General features: G+C 62.2%; 1 protein-coding gene across 2 annotated transcripts in view; it reads left to right on the forward strand.

Annotated features, from left to right (window-relative positions):
* The window catches only part of Dync1h1 (dynein, cytoplasmic 1, heavy chain 1), a gene marked incomplete in the record, with an annotated part of 69,572 nt that extends 57,388 nt beyond the window's left edge, over positions 1-12,184 (forward strand). The window contains 23 exon segments of one of the 2 annotated variants that reach the window (XM_013507827.1): positions 42-169; positions 2,277-2,430; positions 4,072-4,218; positions 4,300-4,450; positions 4,569-4,822; positions 4,907-5,041; positions 5,115-5,209; positions 5,308-5,482; positions 5,678-5,753; positions 6,784-6,944; positions 7,016-7,127; positions 7,204-7,264; positions 7,345-7,468; positions 7,554-7,667; positions 8,227-8,397; positions 8,549-8,766; positions 8,848-8,951; positions 10,169-10,380; positions 10,572-10,725; positions 11,155-11,297; positions 11,388-11,556; positions 11,681-11,808; positions 11,915-12,184. In XM_013507827.1, the coding sequence (XP_013363281.1) occupies positions 42-169; positions 2,277-2,430; positions 4,072-4,218; positions 4,300-4,450; positions 4,569-4,822; positions 4,907-5,041; positions 5,115-5,209; positions 5,308-5,482; positions 5,678-5,753; positions 6,784-6,944; positions 7,016-7,127; positions 7,204-7,264; positions 7,345-7,468; positions 7,554-7,667; positions 8,227-8,397; positions 8,549-8,766; positions 8,848-8,951; positions 10,169-10,380; positions 10,572-10,725; positions 11,155-11,297; positions 11,388-11,556; positions 11,681-11,808; positions 11,915-12,043 (3,315 nt within the window). 2 annotated transcript variants of the gene reach the window in all.
* Positions 12,185-17,584: the final 5,400 nt, after the last annotated feature.

The following is a 17,584-nucleotide window of genomic DNA, read 5'->3' on the forward strand; positions in this document are numbered from 1 at the left end:
AGCCCTGAGGGGCGGGGCGGGGCTGACCGGCCTCCCCTCAGTTCCGCACAGACATCGCGCGCACCGAGTACCTGTCGAACGCCGACGAGCGCCTGCGCTGGCAGGCCAGCTCGCTGCCCGCGGACGACCTGTGCACGGAGAACGCCATCATGCTGAAGCGCTTCAACAGGTGCGCTGGCTCCCCGGGGCCATCCCTGTTTTTTAACACCTTAGTTCTAGTTTTAAGGCAGGTATGGAGCCACAGGCCTGTGATCTCCGCACTTGGGAGGCTGAGGCAGGGAGATCACAAGTTTGAGGCTGTCTGTGTTACACAGTGAGACCCTGTCTCAAAAACAAGTATTAGTGTTAGTGTCTTAGTGTGCATCTCTGATGGGGGGTAGTGAAGTGGTTGTTTTTGTTCTCACATCTTTTGGGGGTGGTAGTGGAGAGTAAACTGAGGGCCGTCACGCCGAGCAACCTCTGTAGTCCCTCCTTTGCTTCTTCATTTTAAGGTGGTCTTGGTCTTGTGAAGTGCCTGGGCTGGGCTCAGACTTGTCCTCCTGGCTCAGTCTTCCTGAGGCTGTTCTTACGGGCGTGCGCCGCCTCTCCCGACTCCTGTAGCATTTTCATTGTCGGAATGGTTTTGCAATACGTTTTTCTTGTAACCTCCCTTTTTTCTCTTTTATTTTTCAGTTTGTTTTTTTTTTTGTACTAGGATCAAAGCCAGGGCCTTACACAGGTGGGCAAGCAGTCTGCCAGGGGCCACACCCCAGATGTTCTTGTTGTCACCTTGAGGTGGGGTGGCAGAGTTGTGTTGGGTGGGCATTAAGACAGTCCTGCTCTTAAAATACTACAGTCAGCCAGGCGTGGTGGCACACGCCTGTAATGCCAGCACTCAGGAGGCTGAGGCAGAAGGTTCCTTGCAAGTTAGAGGCCAGCCTGGGCTACAAAGTGAGCTCAGGGCTAGCCTAAACTGCATAGCGAGACCCTGTCTCAAAAAGACAAAAAAAAAAAAAAACTATAGTCAGTATCACTGTGGCACAACCTTATAATCCCAGCCCTCTTGGAGGCTGAAACAGGAGAATTGCGAGTTTAAACCCAACTTGGGGAGCTTAGCAGGACTGTCTCAAAAGCTCAGTACAAAGGTCCTGAGTTCATCCTGCACGATCACAAAAAAATAGCAAGTATCCTAAGAACTAAACTGAAATATTCCGCTGAAGGGGAATAGCCGCTTGTGAGCCTGTGTGGGTAGCAGGCAGGCAGCGGAACGACTGCAGGGTCTGGCCAGAGGACGCCTTGGGACTGACCTGCGTGGGTCCCTCACCCTCGGGGCTGGGCCTCCCCAGCCAGCACCCTCTCATCTCAAAAACACATTCCAGGTTCCCTTGAAGCCTATGTACATGCCCGACTGCTTACCGAGCCCTTCCCATGTGCCAGTTCCTGGGGACAGGGAGGCAGGACTGCCAGGTGCCAGTCCAGGTCACAAGGAGACGCTTGTCCTGGCCGAGCAATACTGGTGCCGATGCTGGTGGCGGCTTTGCCCTGATGCTTCTGCCCCTGGTGGTCACTCAGCAGTAGCCGGGTCCCAGCAGAGGACCAGAAGGGGCAGCAGACACATGGCCACATCCCCACCACAGTGGGGCAGAGCAGGGCAGTGGCCTGGGAGGGCACTTGGTGACCAGAGCTGGGGAGGGGAGGGAGGTTGAGCCACGTGCCCTTGGGCAGCGAGTGGCTTCCCAGAGTGCGTAGGCTGTCGGTGCTGTTGCTGGGATTTGTTCTTCGTGCACCAGAGGCTGGCCTGGGCCTCCTGCCTTCCCCCCTGTGGGAGATGGATGGGTAGCCATCCCTGGCCTGGGCCTCCTGCCTTCCCCTTGTGGGAGATGGATGGGTAGCCATCCCTGGCCTGGGCCTCCTGCCTTCCCCTTGTGGGAGATGGATGGGTGGCCACCCCAACCTCACAGGCATGCCATGAGGACTGAGCAACCTGGGCCATCTTAGCCCAATGAGCATTAGGACCTCCCAATGCCGCCGCTAAGTGTTCACCCTGGGCCCCAGGAGGACGCAGCAAGGGGCAGCTGGTCCACCCTGTGATGGGGCGCGTCCATCCCGGAGAGGGAAGGTCGATGCCGGCTATGCTAACGGGGTGATTCGGGCCAGGAAGACAACTTTAGCCCTGAGCGTCTCAGGAGGTCGGTCTGTAGGGCCAGTCTGGAAACGTCAAGACCCCACCCATGTGGTCACCGGGTCACTTCTGCTCCACTGGACTCAGAACCTGTCTTCTCTGGCCGCTTCCGCAGGTACCCACTGATCATCGACCCCTCCGGCCAGGCCACGGAGTTCATCATGAACGAGTACAAAGACCGGAAGATCACGCGCACCAGCTTCCTGGATGACGCCTTCAGGAAGAACCTAGAGAGCGCGCTGAGGTTCGGCAATCCCCTCCTGGTCCAGGTTGGTGTCTTTCAGACCCGCTGACTCGAGCGGGCTCCTCTCGGGAAATTCAGGCTTTCTCGAACCCGGCTGCCATGAGGTAAAACTGCACTGCATAGTCCTGACGCTGACAGCAAAGTGTTGGAGACTTGGTATCAGAATAAGGGTAAAGCACTGAGATTGTTCTATAAGAGTAAGTCCAACTGGCTGTGGTGGCGCACACCTGTAATCCCAGCCCTCAAGAGGCTGAGGCAGGAAGATCACCTCAAGTTCAAGGCCAGCTTGGGCTACATAGTGAGATACTGTCAAAAAAGAAAAGAAAAGAAAAAGTAAGTGTATATGCATCCACGTTTATAGCAACACAAGTGGAAATAGCTAAATCTTAGAAGCAGTCTGCATGTCCACTAACAGCTAAACAGATAAGGAAGATACGGTATTTACAGTGGAGTACTATGTACAATGGAGCACTGCTTTGCCAGAAAGAAGGATAAACTTGAGACATGTTTAGACAAATAAATGCACCTTGAGCCCATAATGTTAAATGCAGTAAGTCAGACACAAGCATAAGTGTCACATGGTTTCCTCATAGTATAAATAAAATGGATGATAAGCAGGGAGGGAGATCCTTTGCAAAAAGGAAGGAGACCAAGAGATAAAAGAGAGGGGAAAGCAGTAAAAAAACAATTAAGATGTCCGGGCATGGTGGCACACATCTGTGATCCCAGCACTCAGGAGGCTGAGGCAGGAGGATCGCTTCGAGACCAGCCTGGGCTACAAAGTGAGCTCAAGGCCAGCCTGAACTGTATAGCGAGACCCTGTCTCAAAAAAAAAAAAAAAAGGGGGGGCTGGGGATTTAGCTCAGGGCAAAGTGCCTTCCTGGCAAGCGCAAGGTCGTGAGTTCCATTCCCTGGTACCAGAAGGAAAACAAAAACAAAAAACAAAAAAAAAAAAGAAAGAAAAAAACATTAAGATGTGTTACGTACACGTGCGAGCTGCCCACAAGGAGCATCATCACTGTGTGATGCAAATACACACTAGCACGGATTTGAGAACGCAAATCCAGCCAGGCATGGTGGCACTCCTGTAACTGCAGCACCTTTGAGGCTGAGGCAGGAGGATCCCAAGTACAAGCCCAGCTAGGCAACTTACTGAGATCCTGTCTCGAAATTAAAAATAAAATTGGCCACAGTGGTGCACACCTGTGATCCCTGCACTCAGGAGGCTGGGACAGGAGGATTGCTGTGAGTTCAAGGCCAGCCTGAACTGCATAGCGAGACCCTGTCTGGAAAAAGCAAAAATAATTAAAAAGGGGCTCGGAATGTAGCTCAGTGCAAGGTCCCTGGGTTCAATTCTTAGTACCACAAAATACGTGCAAATCAACAAAAGCAATGTTTGTATTTAAAATTCCACTCAGGGTCTGGGCAGCACCCACATAGACTCTGGCAAGCGACACATCTTAGGGTCAGAAGTGTCGAAATGTCCCGGCGCAGCAGCCACCCCCAGTGTGGCTGCCTGGCGGGTGCCCGCCCTCTGGTGCTGGGGTGCTGCGGCTCCTAGCCTGGGGCGCTGCGTTTGTCCAGGCAGGAAGTTGGTGTGCACGCACCTTGCCTGAGGGAAGCTGCTTGCTGTAGCTAACCGTGCGTGTCCCCGTGTGCCGTGCAGGATGTGGAGAGCTACGACCCAGTTCTGAATCCAGTGCTCAACCGTGAAGTCCGCCGAACGGGGGGGCGAGTGCTGATCACCCTCGGTGACCAGGACATCGACCTCTCCCCGTCGTTTGTCATCTTCCTGTCCACCCGGGACCCCACGGTGAGCAGTGTGGCGCCCACAGCCGGAGGCGGGGCCCTGGCTTGGCCGCGGCGGGCTCAGGAGCTGAGCGTGTCTGCGCAGGTGGAGTTCCCGCCAGACCTGTGCTCCCGGGTCACCTTCGTGAACTTCACCGTCACGCGCAGCAGCTTGCAGAGCCAGTGTCTCAACGAGGTGCTGAAGGCGGAGAGGCCCGACGTGGACGAGAAGCGCTCGGATCTGCTGAAGCTGCAGGGTGCGCCCTGGGCCTCGCTGGCTCGAGGGGGCGGGCACGGGGGGCCCCGGTCGCCTCGGCGAGGTTTCCTCGCGACCTGCCATCACGTTAAAGCAGCCGCGTGCTTTGCTCTCTTCAGGCGAGTTCCAGCTGCGCTTGCGGCAGCTCGAGAAGTCCCTGCTGCAAGCTCTGAACGAGGTGAAGGGCCGCATTCTGGACGACGACACCATCATCACCACCCTGGAGAACCTGAAGCGGGAGGCTGCCGAGGTCACCAGGAAGGTGGAGGAGACCGACATCGTCATGCAGGAAGTGGAGACCGTGTCCCAGCAGTACCTGCCGCTGTCCACCGCCTGCAGCAGCATCTACTTCACCATGGAGTCCCTGAAACAGGTGACCGGCGCCCTGAGCCCCCCGGGAGCTCGGCGTCTCGCGGGGGCCGGGGCCGGATGCCGCTGACGTGTGTGCTGCTCGCAGATCCACTTCCTGTACCAGTACTCGCTGCAGTTCTTCCTGGACATCTACCACAACGTGCTGTACGAGAACCCCAACCTCAAGGGCGTTACCGACCACACGCAGCGCCTCTCCATCATAACCAAGGACCTCTTCCAGGTGAGGCGGGGAAGCTCGGGGGCGGGCACGGCGGCGGCTCGGGAGTGTCGCTCACCCTCTCCCTCCGTCCCAGGTGGCATTCAACCGGGTGGCCAGAGGCATGCTGCACCAGGACCACATCACCTTCGCCATGCTGCTGGCCAGGATCAAGCTGAAGGGCACTGTGGGGTAAGGCACGCCTCGCCTGTCCTGCCCGTTTCTGTGAGTGCCAGCTACTGGCTGGGGCCCGGGCCGTGAGTGCCAGGCCCACCTGACCTTCCCCACAGGGAGCCCGCCTACGACGCCGAGTTCCAGCACTTCCTGAGGGGCAAGGAGATCGTGCTGAGTGCCGGCTCCACCCCCAAGGTCCCGGGGCTGACGGTGGAGCAGGCAGAAGCCGTGGCGCGGCTGAGCTGCCTGCCTGCATTCAAAGACCTGATCGCCAGGGTCCAGGCAGACGAGGTGACTGGCGCTGTGTGTCCCCTGTGTCCGTGTGTGGTAGGGGCCTAGCCGCGTGTCGTGCGTGCTCCTGGTGCTCGGCTCGGGCCTGGGAGGATCTCAGCAGCCCCATAAGGCGCAGGCCCCACCCCTAGCATGGCACGGGCCTGGAAGGATCAGCTGCATGCCATGGTGACGCATTCTCTGTCATCTCCACAGCAATTTGGCATCTGGCTGGACAGCAGCTCCCCGGAGCAGACCGTGCCGTACCTCTGGAGCGAGGAGACACCCTCAAGTGAGTCGTGCGAGGCCCTCCTCGTAGGCCTGAATGTAAAGTGGGTGTTTACTGCTTCCTGAAGGGTGCTTCCACTCCCAACACTGTGAGGCTGAGGCAGGAGGATCACAGTTTTGAGCCCAGCTTGGGCACCTTACTGACTTAATGAGACCCTGTCACAGAGTTAAATATTTTTTTAAAGGACTGCAGCTGTAACTCAGTGGAAAAGTCTTAGGTTCAACCTCCAGTGCCACCAAAAAAAAAAAAACCAGGAAAGAAGTGACTTACTTCCAAAAGGAGTAAGTCACCAATTCCCAAGATAACTGTTCCACTGTTAAAACTTGTGAGGGCCGGGCATGGTGGCACATGCCTGTAATCCCAGCACTCAGGAGGCTGAGGCAGGAGGATCATTGCAAGTTTGAGATCAGCCTGGGCTACAAAGTGAGCTCAAGGCCAGCCTGAACTGCATAGCGAGACCCTGTCTCAAAGAGACAAAAAAGAAAAAGAACTTTTTAGGAAAGTGGTTCCTATGTAAGAGTTGGCTTGGAAGTGGAAGATTAATACCAGGTGTGGGGGTACATGCCAGCACTCAGGAGGCTGAAGCAGGAGGATTGTGAGTTGAAGGTCATCCTGCGCTATATATACATAAGTGGGAGATGAAAACACTTCCTGACTTCCGTCAGGCGTGGCAGCATACACTTAAAACCCTAGCTACATCCTCAGAAAGCTGAGGCAGTGAGATTGCAAATCCAAGGCCAGCCTGGGCAATTTATTCCTTCTCAAAGGAAGATACAGGCTGGGGATGGGGCGCAGTGATGGAGCATTCACCTGCCCTGAGCAGGGCCCCAGGCCCATCCCAGTGCTGCAGAGAGATGGGTGCATGATACGTGGCTCCCCGTTCTATGGCTCCCCCTGGGCTGGGGGTGGTGTCCCAGGGGCCCAAGAAACGGGAGGGGCAGGTTATCCCCGGGGCATCCTGGGGCGTCGGGTGAGACCAGAGGCTGAGCAGGGTGCCCTGGCACGCACCCTCACAGCCCGGGTCCCCTCGCAGCACCCATCGGGCAGGCTGTGCACCGCCTCCTGCTCATCCAGGCCTTCCGGCCTGACCGCCTGCTGGCCATGGCCCACATGTTCGTGTCCACAAACCTCGGGGAGTCCTTCATGTCCATCATGGAGCAGCCGCTCGACCTGGCGCACATCGTGGGCACAGAGGTGAGCCCCGGGCCGAGGGGTCTGCCGGCCCCCGCTGCAGGGACGGCGGCTCACTCTGCCCTTCCTCACAGGTGAAGCCCAACACGCCCGTCCTGATGTGCTCGGTGCCTGGCTACGATGCCAGTGGGCACGTGGAGGACCTCGCGGCCGAGCAGAACACACAGATCACCTCGATCGCCATCGGTAAGGGCCTGGCGTGCGCGGATGGGGGTCCACGGGGCCTCGAGTTCCCGGCTGACACTGTGCTTCCTCGTCCCAGGCTCGGCGGAAGGCTTTAACCAAGCAGACAAGGCGATCAACACGGCTGTGAAGTCCGGCAGGTAGGCCTCGGGGGTCCAGCCTGGTGCCCGGTGCCCGGGTCCCCAAGGCAGCGCGCGTGGCTGAGGCTCCCCCTCCACAGGTGGGTGATGCTGAAGAACGTGCACCTGGCCCCCGGCTGGCTAATGCAGCTGGAGAAGAAGCTGCACTCCCTGCAGCCGCACGCCTGCTTCCGCCTCTTCCTCACCATGGAGATCAACCCCAAGGTGGGTGGCGGGGATGGGGCGGGCGCTGGGTGGCACAGGGAGGGCCGCCGCTCACCGGAGCCTGCGGGCACACGGCCTCCTCCAGGTGCCCGTGAACCTGCTCCGCGCCGGCCGCATCTTCGTGTTCGAGCCACCGCCGGGCGTGAAAGCGAACATGCTGCGGACGTTCAGCAGCATCCCCGTGTCGCGGATCTGCAAGGTAACGCCGGCCCCGTGCGCCCCGTGAGGGCCAGAGACACAGCCCCTTCGCCACCCCCAGCAGCGCCACTTTGGCAAAGGCTCGGGTCCTTCTGCCTCTTACACACAGCCGGAATTTCCCTCCTGTGCTCGGCAGGGTGGAGGCCCATGCACACCCTCAGTGTTCAGTCACGGTGGGGCCCTGTGAAGACGCGTGGGGAAGCCACCCAGCGCTGCGCCAGCGCAGTCCCATGCCACGGAGAGCCCAGGCGGACAGGTTCCGGGCAGGACAGCTGCGGCAGGAATCCCGCCGTTTGTTCTGAGCCGCAGTCCAGTTTCAGAGTCTCTTCTGTAGCACCCCCTGCTGACCGGTGGTCAGCTGTCACTTTTATCGGTGGAGAAGCCTGCGTGCCGCCCTGGTGGCCGTCTCTGCTTCACTTGGCACGTGCTCGCACCCTGGGGCTCCAGGGTCAGAGGTCCCGTGTGGCAGCTCTGGACCTGTGGATCAGGGACACCGGGGACACGGTCCTCTGGGAGTGCGCTGCTCTCTGACCTCTGCCCTCCGTCCCTTTCCCACCCAGTCTCCCAACGAGCGAGCCCGCCTCTACTTCCTGCTGGCCTGGTTCCACGCCATCATCCAGGAACGCCTGCGCTACGCACCGCTGGGGTGGTCGAAGAAATACGAGTTTGGGGAATCCGACCTGCGGTCGGCCTGCGACACCGTGGATACGTGGCTGGACGACACGGCCAAGGCAAGTAGCCACACTGCACCGGGAGCACGCGGCCCTGGGGGGCAGGCCTCGGGGGCACACGGGCACGCGGCCCCTGGGGGTGTGTGCTGCTGTGGAGGAGGAAGCGGGGCCCCCAGCCGCCAGGGTGCGCCTGACCCCCTTGCCTCCCCAGGGCCGGCAGAACATCTCGCCCGATAAGATCCCGTGGTCGGCCCTGAAGACCTTGATGGCCCAGTCCATCTACGGCGGCCGTGTGGACAATGAGTTCGACCAGCGGCTGCTCAACACCTTCCTGGAGCGCCTGTTCACCACCCGCAGCTTCGACAGTGAATTCAAGCTGGCGTGCAAGGTGGACGGGCACAAGGACATCCAGATGCCCGACGGTATCAGGTGCCGTGCGGCCTCCCGGGTGGGGGCCGCGTGGTAGCAGCTCCGAGCCACCTAACGCCACTTCCCACTGCACCTTTCCAGGAGAGAGGAGTTCGTGCAGTGGGTGGAGCTGCTCCCCGACACCCAGACGCCGTCCTGGCTGGGGCTGCCCAACAACGCCGAGCGCGTGCTGCTGACCACGCAGGGTGGGTGGACCCGCCCGGCCCGTGGGGGGCGCTGTGGGCGCAGGCGGCCTCTCTGAGGAAGGGCCTGACGTCATGCGGGTTATGTGGTGAGCTGTGCGAGGCGTTGAGATTTTCCTCCACGCTCGGAACACACTTTCCTCAAGGGATGGAGAGGACGGAGTAATGAGTGACTCCCTTTCAGTGCGGGGATGAAAGACAGGGCCGGGAGATGAGCCGGTGACTGGTTCACAGACCGGCATCAGCCTCCTCAGACTTGGGAGAAATGTGCTTTCTTGGGCTGCAGGGGTGGCTTAGTGGTGGAGCACTTGGCATCCCCGCTCCAGGCCTGGGTCAGTCCCAGCCCACAGGAGAAAGAAACGTGAGTTCTGAGCCCACCAGACCCGTGGCGGAAGGGGGCAGGCAGCGCCGGGCCTGGCGTCCTTGGGGCGCTGCACCGGCCAGAGCTTCAGGGCTGGCGCCTCCCCGAGAGCGAAGGGCACAGGGGAGCCGCAGGCCGTGCCCGCTCTCCTTGTGGTGGGCAGGACCGATGGTCCCAGCCGGCTCGGCTCCTTGGCGCATGTGTGCCGTGGTCCCCTGGGGCTGTTCCCGGGGCAGCGCAGAGACAGCGGCGCACGGGGCTGGGTGTTCAGGTGCCCTGGGCTGGGTGCGGCTGGTATCGTCTCATGGGGCCTGGCGTCAGTCGTCCTGGCCCACGACAGCTCCTGTGAATGCCCCTCGGTCCTCCACAAGTCCACCCTGAGTGGGTGTCCCCCCTCCAGCAGGTGTCACCCCACACACGGCGCACCTGGCCTGAGACCTCACCCACCGCAGGTCACTGGGCCTGTGCAGCCGTGGTGTTGCGGGAGCCCAGGCCTGGGGCTCTGTGTGGGGCCCTGAGCCCCTGGCCCCCCTCGGGCTCCCACAGGCAAAAGCACCGAGAGGCGTCACGCACGCACACCCGCTCCCAGCCAAGCCCGTCCTGCGCCTGGGCTGCGGAGAACCTCGCCCTGGTCTGTGACCCCAGGCTGCCCGTGTGCTGACGGCCGTGCCCTGCACCCGGTGACGGGTGTCCTGCACCTCTTCCCGTGCCGGACGGCCGTTCCCCCTTCCCAAAAGCCCGCCTGGGCCGGGTGCTGCCGGGGGTGGGGCACAGCATTCTCCCCACGCGGCGGGTCTCGGACCCGGCACCAGGCCAGGCGCTCACGCGGCCGCCTGTCGCCCCGCCCCTGCTGTGGCAGGTGTGGACATGATCAGCAAGATGCTGAAGATGCAGATGCTGGAGGACGAGGACGACCTGGCCTACGCGGAGACCGAGAAGAAGACGCGCACGGACTCCACGGCCGACGGGCGCCCGGCCTGGATGCGCACGCTGCACACCACCGCCTCCAACTGGCTGCACCTCATCCCGCAGAGCCTGGGCCACCTCAAGCGCACCGTGGAGAACATCAAGGTAGCGGTGCGGCCCGGACCTCGGCTGTGTACCCGCGTGTGTCGCTGGGGATGCCGCCCGGGGCCTCACGGGGGCACGTCCCCAGCCCTCCTCCAGCTTCGTCTGGACGCGGGGCCTCAGCAGGTTACCAAGGCGGACTCGGGCGGGGGCTCCTCTGCTCAGCCCGCCCTGCTCTGCTCTTCTCGGCGCAGGACCCTCTGTTCCGGTTCTTCGAGAGGGAGGTGAAGATGGGTGCCCGGCTCCTGCAGGACGTGCGCCAGGACCTGGCGGACGTGGTGCAGGTGTGCGAGGGCAAGAAGAAGCAGACCAACTACCTGCGCACGCTCATCAACGCGCTGGTCAAAGGTGCGCGCCTCCCGGCAGCTGCCTGGGCGCTACCATCCCCGGTGCCGTCCCCGGGCAGCAGCCGGTGCTCTCCGCCCTGTTCCTGGCATCGGGCAGGGGAGGGCCTGCGGGCTGGGGGCCTGGGGAGGGGCGTGGGGGCGGGCCGAGCTGAGTCACCAGGAGCACAGGGCCACTGGCTGGGCACAGCTTTGTCGTCCTTCGCTCGGCCCTGGGCCGGAAGCCAGGGCCTCAGGTTCTCCTGCCGATCTCGGTCTCCAGCCACGATGGGAGGTTGGGTTGTGGCCCCAGCTGGCCGAGTACGGCGCCCCCTACCTCCCTGGGCCCCTTGGCCGACTAGGCAGGGGTTACAGCCAGGGGCAGCCTGCCCGGGCTTCCCAGGACTGCGGGATTGGTGCCACCCCAGCCGGGTCTCCTGCATCCTCGCCACAGGCATCCTGCCCCAGAGCTGGTCGCACTACACAGTGCCCGCTGGCATGACGGTCATACAGTGGGTGTCTGACTTCAGCGAGCGCATCAAGCAGCTGCAGGGCATCTCGCTGGCGGCCGCGTCTGGCGGCGCCAAGGAGCTCAAGGTGGGGACGCGGCTCGGGTGCTGGGCTGGGCCCCTGAGGCCACGCTGGCCTCGGAGCCCGCCTGCCTGAGCCCCCGGCTGCTTCCTGCAGAACATCCACGTGTGCCTGGGCGGCCTGTTCGTGCCCGAGGCCTACATCACGGCCACCCGGCAGTATGTGGCTCAGGCCAACAGCTGGTCCCTGGAGGAGCTGTGCCTGGAGGTCAACGTCACCACCTCTCAGAGCGCCACCCTGGACGCCTGCAGCTTCGGGGTCACAGGTGAGCTCCCCAGGCACCCTGTCGGCGGGACCTGTCGCTGCCCATCCACGGCCTGCGTGCGCCCCAGGACAGGGACCTGTGTCCCTGTGTCCACGCCAGGCCCCTGTCGCCCCACTGCCCACAGGCCTCAAGCTGCAGGGCGCCACCTGCAGCAACAACAAGTTGTCGCTGTCCAACGCCATCTCCACGGTCCTCCCCCTGACGCAGCTGCGCTGGGTCAAGCAGACGAACGCCGAGAAGAAGGCCAGCGTGGTGAGTGTCGCGGCCTCGCGCTGGTCGGGCACGGCGAGGGACCGGGGCCGGCGGGCACATCTCCTGCCTGCTCCCGGGCCGCCACCAGCCTCACTTGTCGCCGCAGGTGACCCTGCCCGTCTATCTGAACTTCACCCGGGCCGACCTCATCTTCACCGTGGATTTCGAGATCGCCACGAAGGAGGACCCGCGGAGCTTCTACGAGCGCGGCGTGGCCGTGCTGTGCACCGAGTGAGCGGCCCAGCCCCGCGCAGCGCCCGCCTGGGGGGAGGCGCGGACTCGGGGCGTCGGTGGGAGCCGCGGGCCCTGGAGGGCGCGGCTGTTTTCAGTGTGGACTGTGGCTGTTTTACAAAATAAAACACTAAGTGTGACCCGGCTCCCGTGTCTCCTGCCAGCCGCACGCCAGCCAGCCCTGCGGGAGGACCGGGCCCCTCAGTGGTGCCCGGACGGCTCGGGCCAGGGCGTTCCTGGTCAGAGCCCCGCGCTGTCCGTGTCTCCTGCTGTGCTGTCCGCACCGAGACCCTGGGGGTGGGGTGGGGAGGGCAGCATGGCCTTGTGAGGTGTCCCGACGTCTCTGTGTTCAGGGCAACGCGGTGGCAGGCTTGGGCCAGCGCGGGCCCCGTGCACCAGGGGGCGCTTGCTCCTCGCAGGGCGGGGAACCAGATCGAGGCCGAGGCTCCGGAAGCCGCTCCGGAAGCGGCCCTGCCATAAGACGCCCGGGAGGGCGGGCCAGGCCAAGGGCGTCCCACACCCTGGGAGACAAGGCCCGGGCCACTGAGCTGGGGCTCAGTCGGCGACACCTAGGAGCGGAGGTCTGTGGCCCGGGGCGCACTGCCCCGCCAGGGCCACCTGTGTCCCGCGAACGGGGTCAGGGCGGGCCGCCCCCGCACTGCAGAGCCAGGCGAGTTCCAGCAGGGAGCGGCGGGGCGGAGCGGTGCTGTGACTTCCTTTATTGCACTTGGGAGCAGCATGGCGCTGGGGCACCGGAGGGCGCCGGACTCGCGGGACGAGGGGCTGCAGTGTCGGCACCGGTCTCGCACCCACCTGCTGGCCGGGAACGGCGAGGACGAGGTCGGCGCCTCGCGGCCCACAAGCCGGGCCTGGCGGTGCGGGGCGGGCTCGGTTGGGGGGTGGAGCCCAAGGCGGCTCCCAGGGCACCAGCCTGAGACGCGGCCTGGGTTCCTCAGCCTGAGCAAGGCAGCCCTTCAGCTTGCTTGGCTGTTTACGCAGCTTGGGAAATTTAGGGCGACCCCATCTGCAGTGAAACAGCGTAGTGGTAGAGCACTCGGCTTTGGTCCCCAGGACTGGAAAACTAAGCAGGGGCGTAGAACCAGGGCCAGGGGCGCCTTTGGAGACTGGTTTGGGCTTGGGTTTAGTGGGGATTTTTTTTGAGACATGGTCTTACTACGTTTTAAGCTGGTCTAGAACTTGCTGTATAGCCTTGGCTGGCCTTAAACTCGACCCTCCTGCTTCAGCCTCCTGAGTGCTGGGATCGAAGGTATGTACACTACACCCAGCACATCGTTTTAGACAGAAAGGGCCACATGTTTCAGCCAAAAAGCTTTTTTTTAGTACTGGGGATTGAACTTGGGGCCCTCGCGCTGAGCTGCGTCCCAGCCCTTCTGCCTGTGGGAGACAGGGCTCGCTAAATTCCCCGGGCCGGGCTTCCACTAGCGCTCCTCCTGCCTCAGCCTCCCAAATGCTGGGGTTGCTGGGATTACAGGCGTGCGCCCCCAGGCCTGGCCCCTCGCTCTGTGACTACTCCGTCAGGCAGGTCAGGCGAGGATAGGCTGACTGCGGCTGGCATTTTGATCACTAGCTTTCTAGGGGGGATCACTTTGCCCCGCTAGGTCTTACTTTCGGGAAAGAGGTGTGTGCATCAGCCTTGCCTGCCTGAGCGCTGACGCCCCCTCCCCGCCAAGCTGGGTCTGCTCACCTGGGTTAGGCCACATAGTACTTCTTTCTCTTATTTTTTTCCGGCTCCACAAGTAAAAGTTCCAGTTTCCTCTTGGAAAGTGAGAGCTTGGGGCCCTTGTCCCGCTCACCCCCAAGTCTGGGCAGTGGCCGTAGTGCCCGGGCCCTGCTGTGCAAGTGTCCGCCTGGCTCGGGGAGCGTCTCGCCCTCGGTCTGCATGTCCACGTCACTGGCTTCCAGCGTGGCTGTGGCAGGTGCCCCGGCAGCTGGCACCGTGAGACTGCAAGGCTTGGCAGTGGCCAGGGGCTTTGGGCCACGGGTCCCGGCACCCGGGAAGCGGCCGGCCAGGGAGCTGCCAGGGGTGTCCTCCGAGTTGTCGTCCAGATCTAACAGCTGGGGGCGAGAGGCTACTTTGAATCACGTTTTTTTCTTCCTATTAAAAAATTCAAGCCAGCTGTGGTGGCACATACCTATAATCCCAACCTCCTGGAGGCTGAGGCAGGAAGATCATAAATTCAAGCCTGGCCTGGGCAACCTGGTGAGTTTGAGGCTGGCCTGAACTACATATCAAGACCCTGTCTCAGAGAGAACAGTGTACTTTCTTCTGAAATACAACATGAAGCTGAGATGTAGCTTCTGCACGCACCAGGCCAGCTCAGTTGCCAATACCGGGAGAAAAAACCAGCCTGCACAGCAGTGCACAAGTGTACTCCCGGCACACTAAGAGGCTGAGGCAGGAAGATCATAAATTTGAGCCCAACCTGGGCAATTTATCAACTAGTGAGACCCTGCCTCATAAGATAAAAAAGCTGTGGGTGTGCTCGCGGGAAGACCCTGGGTTCCATCCGTTACTGAGGGAAAAACCCTCAGACGTGACCAGAAGCCCCACTGCGGGCAACTCCTGCAGCAGCCCAGGCCACTGTCCCCAGAGCTTGGCACCGGGTTCGCCCCACTGGCCCGGGCCTCGGGGCACCACTGTCCCCTAAAGAGCAGGGATGGCTGCTCGGCAGTGTCACCCACCTCTCTCCAGATGGCTTCGGCCAGGTCCAGGAGGTCCTTTCTGTGAGCGACCTGCAGGGAAGGCGGGGGTGCTGCTCTCTGCCACACAGGCAGCCAGCATGGGGGCGGGGACACGGGCACGCCGGACGCAGGGACGCCCTCCGCAACCTGCGGCCGGTTGTGACCCGGCCCTGGGGAGGGGGCACAGACAGAAGCTGCTCTGCAGCCTGGGCCCGGGCGGGTGTGTCCCTCGCCACGCAGGGAGGGACGAAGATGACCCACCGTCTGACACCTCGGCCTCGGTCAGACCAGAGCCAGGCGGGAGCCGATGTTGCTCCCGGCCCCGCCCCACCCGGGACAGGCTGCCCTCAAGCCCTGCCGCGAGCCCGGAGGCAAGGGACCCTCACGGCCGGCCTGGGCGGCCTGGGCCACCCGGGCCCTAGTGAAACCCGCTCCGCCGGCCCAGGGCGGCGGGCGGCACCTGGAGGTGGTGGCGCGTGCTCCTCTGCCGCTTCCGGAAGCCGGTGGCCCCGGCCCAGGTGGCGCTGAGCGCTGCCCTGATGCAGGGGACGCGGCGCTGTCGCAGGCTGGCCATGGCGGTGTGGGGCCTTGCGTCACTAGGGAGACACGGGTGTGCAGGACCGACGCGTCAGAGTCCGGGTGGGAAGGGACTTTCCGGAGCGCTCTGCCTTCACTGTGGCGGCCGAGGCCAGCAGAACGCCATGGTCAAAACCCAGAGCCGGGGCCCGGCGTGGCGGCACGTGCGCGCCTAGGACCCCAGCACGGGGACGCCCGGGGCGGGAGGGTCACCGTGAGTTCAGGGCCAGCGTGGGTTACATAGTGAGACCTTATCTCAAGAAAAACAAAACCAAACAAAAAAACCAACCCTGCCTGAAGCACCAGGCGAATTTGTGACTAAATTACTCCTCAGCAAGGTCAACTAAGGGACTTCTCAAAGGTTTTCAGGAGGAAAAAAAAAGACTTTTTTTCCAGGGGGTGGTTTCCGGTACCAGGAATCAAACTCACAACCTTGTGCTTGCCAGGCAGGCGCTGTGCTGCTGAGCTAAATGCCCAGCCCCAAAAGGTTTTGAGTTGAAGTAAAACTGCAGTTTTACTTCATTCCTCCGGGCAGAGTCCCACCCTGCAGAGCTCCAGAGACACAGACCCTGGAGTCCCGGAACCTAACTCCGGGGACCGGGAGGCCACCACTCCACATGTACCCCATGCCTTTGTTCTGTGTTTTGCTTTGATTTTGGAGACAGGGTCTCACTATAGAGCCCAGGCTGACCTGGAACTTGCTCTTCCTGCCTCAGCCTCCCAAGTGCTGAGAGTGCAGACCTGTGCAGACCTGCTCCATGATACTGCTTTCTTTTTTGTTTTTGGTTTTTTTGTCTAGGACAGGGTCTCGCTATGCAGTTCAGGCTGGCCTTGAGCTCACTTTGTAGCCCAGGCTGGCCTTGAACTCACAGCAATCCTGCCTCAGCCTCCTGAGTGCTGGGATTACAGGCATGCGCCACCACACCCAGCCTGTCTTTAACACATCAATTTAACCCGACAGAGAGACTAGCTTTTCCTAAGAAATGCAAGGCTGTCACATCAAGAAAGTCCCGGAAACACAAAGACCAGCGAGAACGGAGCGTAGACGCTGCCCACACTCACCGAGAGAACCAGGGGCTGAGGTGGTCCTTGGGGTCTCATGTCACTGCTGTCCTCGGGACTCCCGGCAGGAGGCGCTCTAAGCCCTGTGGGAAAGCGCAGGGTCACAGATGTCACCCGCATCCCGCCCCACTCATAACCTCGGCCTCACCAAGCCCGGCTCAGTCACACCCGCTTCCCTGACAACCTCAGCGGCCGCGGCGCTGGCTGAGGGTCCGCACAGGCCCCTCTCCGAGTTTGCCCAGTATTTTCCTCGTAACTAAGCCAGGGCGATGGGTTTGAGAAGCAGGCCTAGAGGAAAAGTGCATCCTGGCCGGGCGCGGTGATACTGTGATCCCAGCACTAGGGAGGCTGAGGCAGGAGGAGCCCGAGTTCCGGGACAGCCTGGGCTCCACAGGGAGACCCTAACGCCAAGAACTTGCAGCAGCACGTGCGCTGGCCCGGCCGCGCTGTCAGTGTCCCAGCTGTGGGCACCGTCCTGCCCCGTTCCCGGGAAGGCCCGCCCGCCGCAGCAGGGCGGGGGCTCGGGGTGCCTCCCCTCCCGTGGTGGCCACACCGACTGAGGACGGGCCCTGCGCCCCACCCACCAGCCCGGCCCCTTGGCGCCTTCGGCACTGGCTCTGGCTGCGAGGTGAGGGGCTGCAGGTCCCTGCGCCACACAAACCCACTGCCGACTCCCACGGCAACGCCTCCGCGCAGCCTGGGGCTCTGGTCACCTCCCTCTCCCCGGCAGGAGCGGGGCTGCTCCTGCCCCGGCCTCCAAGGCAGGGTGGGCTCGGGCCCCAGCACCCGGCACAGAGAGGAGAGGCCCGAGGCCTAGCTGTGTGGGGTGCTGGTGTCCGCCTTGCGGCTGTGGGGACCTAACTGGGGCCCTCACGCCGAGCTACATCCCCATCCCCTTTCACAAAGCTTGACACGGGGACTTGCTAAGTCCCCTCCGCTGGGCTGACCTTGTGATCCTCCTGCCTCAGCCTCCCAGAGTGCTGGGATTATCATAGTTTTTAAAAACTATTGAGCGCTGCCTGTGCCCAGCCGTGTGCAAACGCCACGTGGGCCCCTGCCGGAACCCGGGAGGAAGCTCGCGGGCAGGGGAGGCGTTGCGGAGAGCGGCTCAGGAAGGCTGCAGGTCAGGACGCCCCGCCCCTCCTCCATTCCGAGCTCGGGCCCCACCAACCGCCTAACAGCCAACTGCGACGTGCAGGGGACC

The sequence above is a fragment of the Chinchilla lanigera genome, unplaced genomic scaffold (assembly GCF_000276665.1).
Source record: "Chinchilla lanigera isolate Chin_1 unplaced genomic scaffold, ChiLan1.0 scaffold00137, whole genome shotgun sequence".
NCBI classification, from domain to species: Eukaryota; Metazoa; Chordata; class Mammalia; order Rodentia; family Chinchillidae; genus Chinchilla; species Chinchilla lanigera.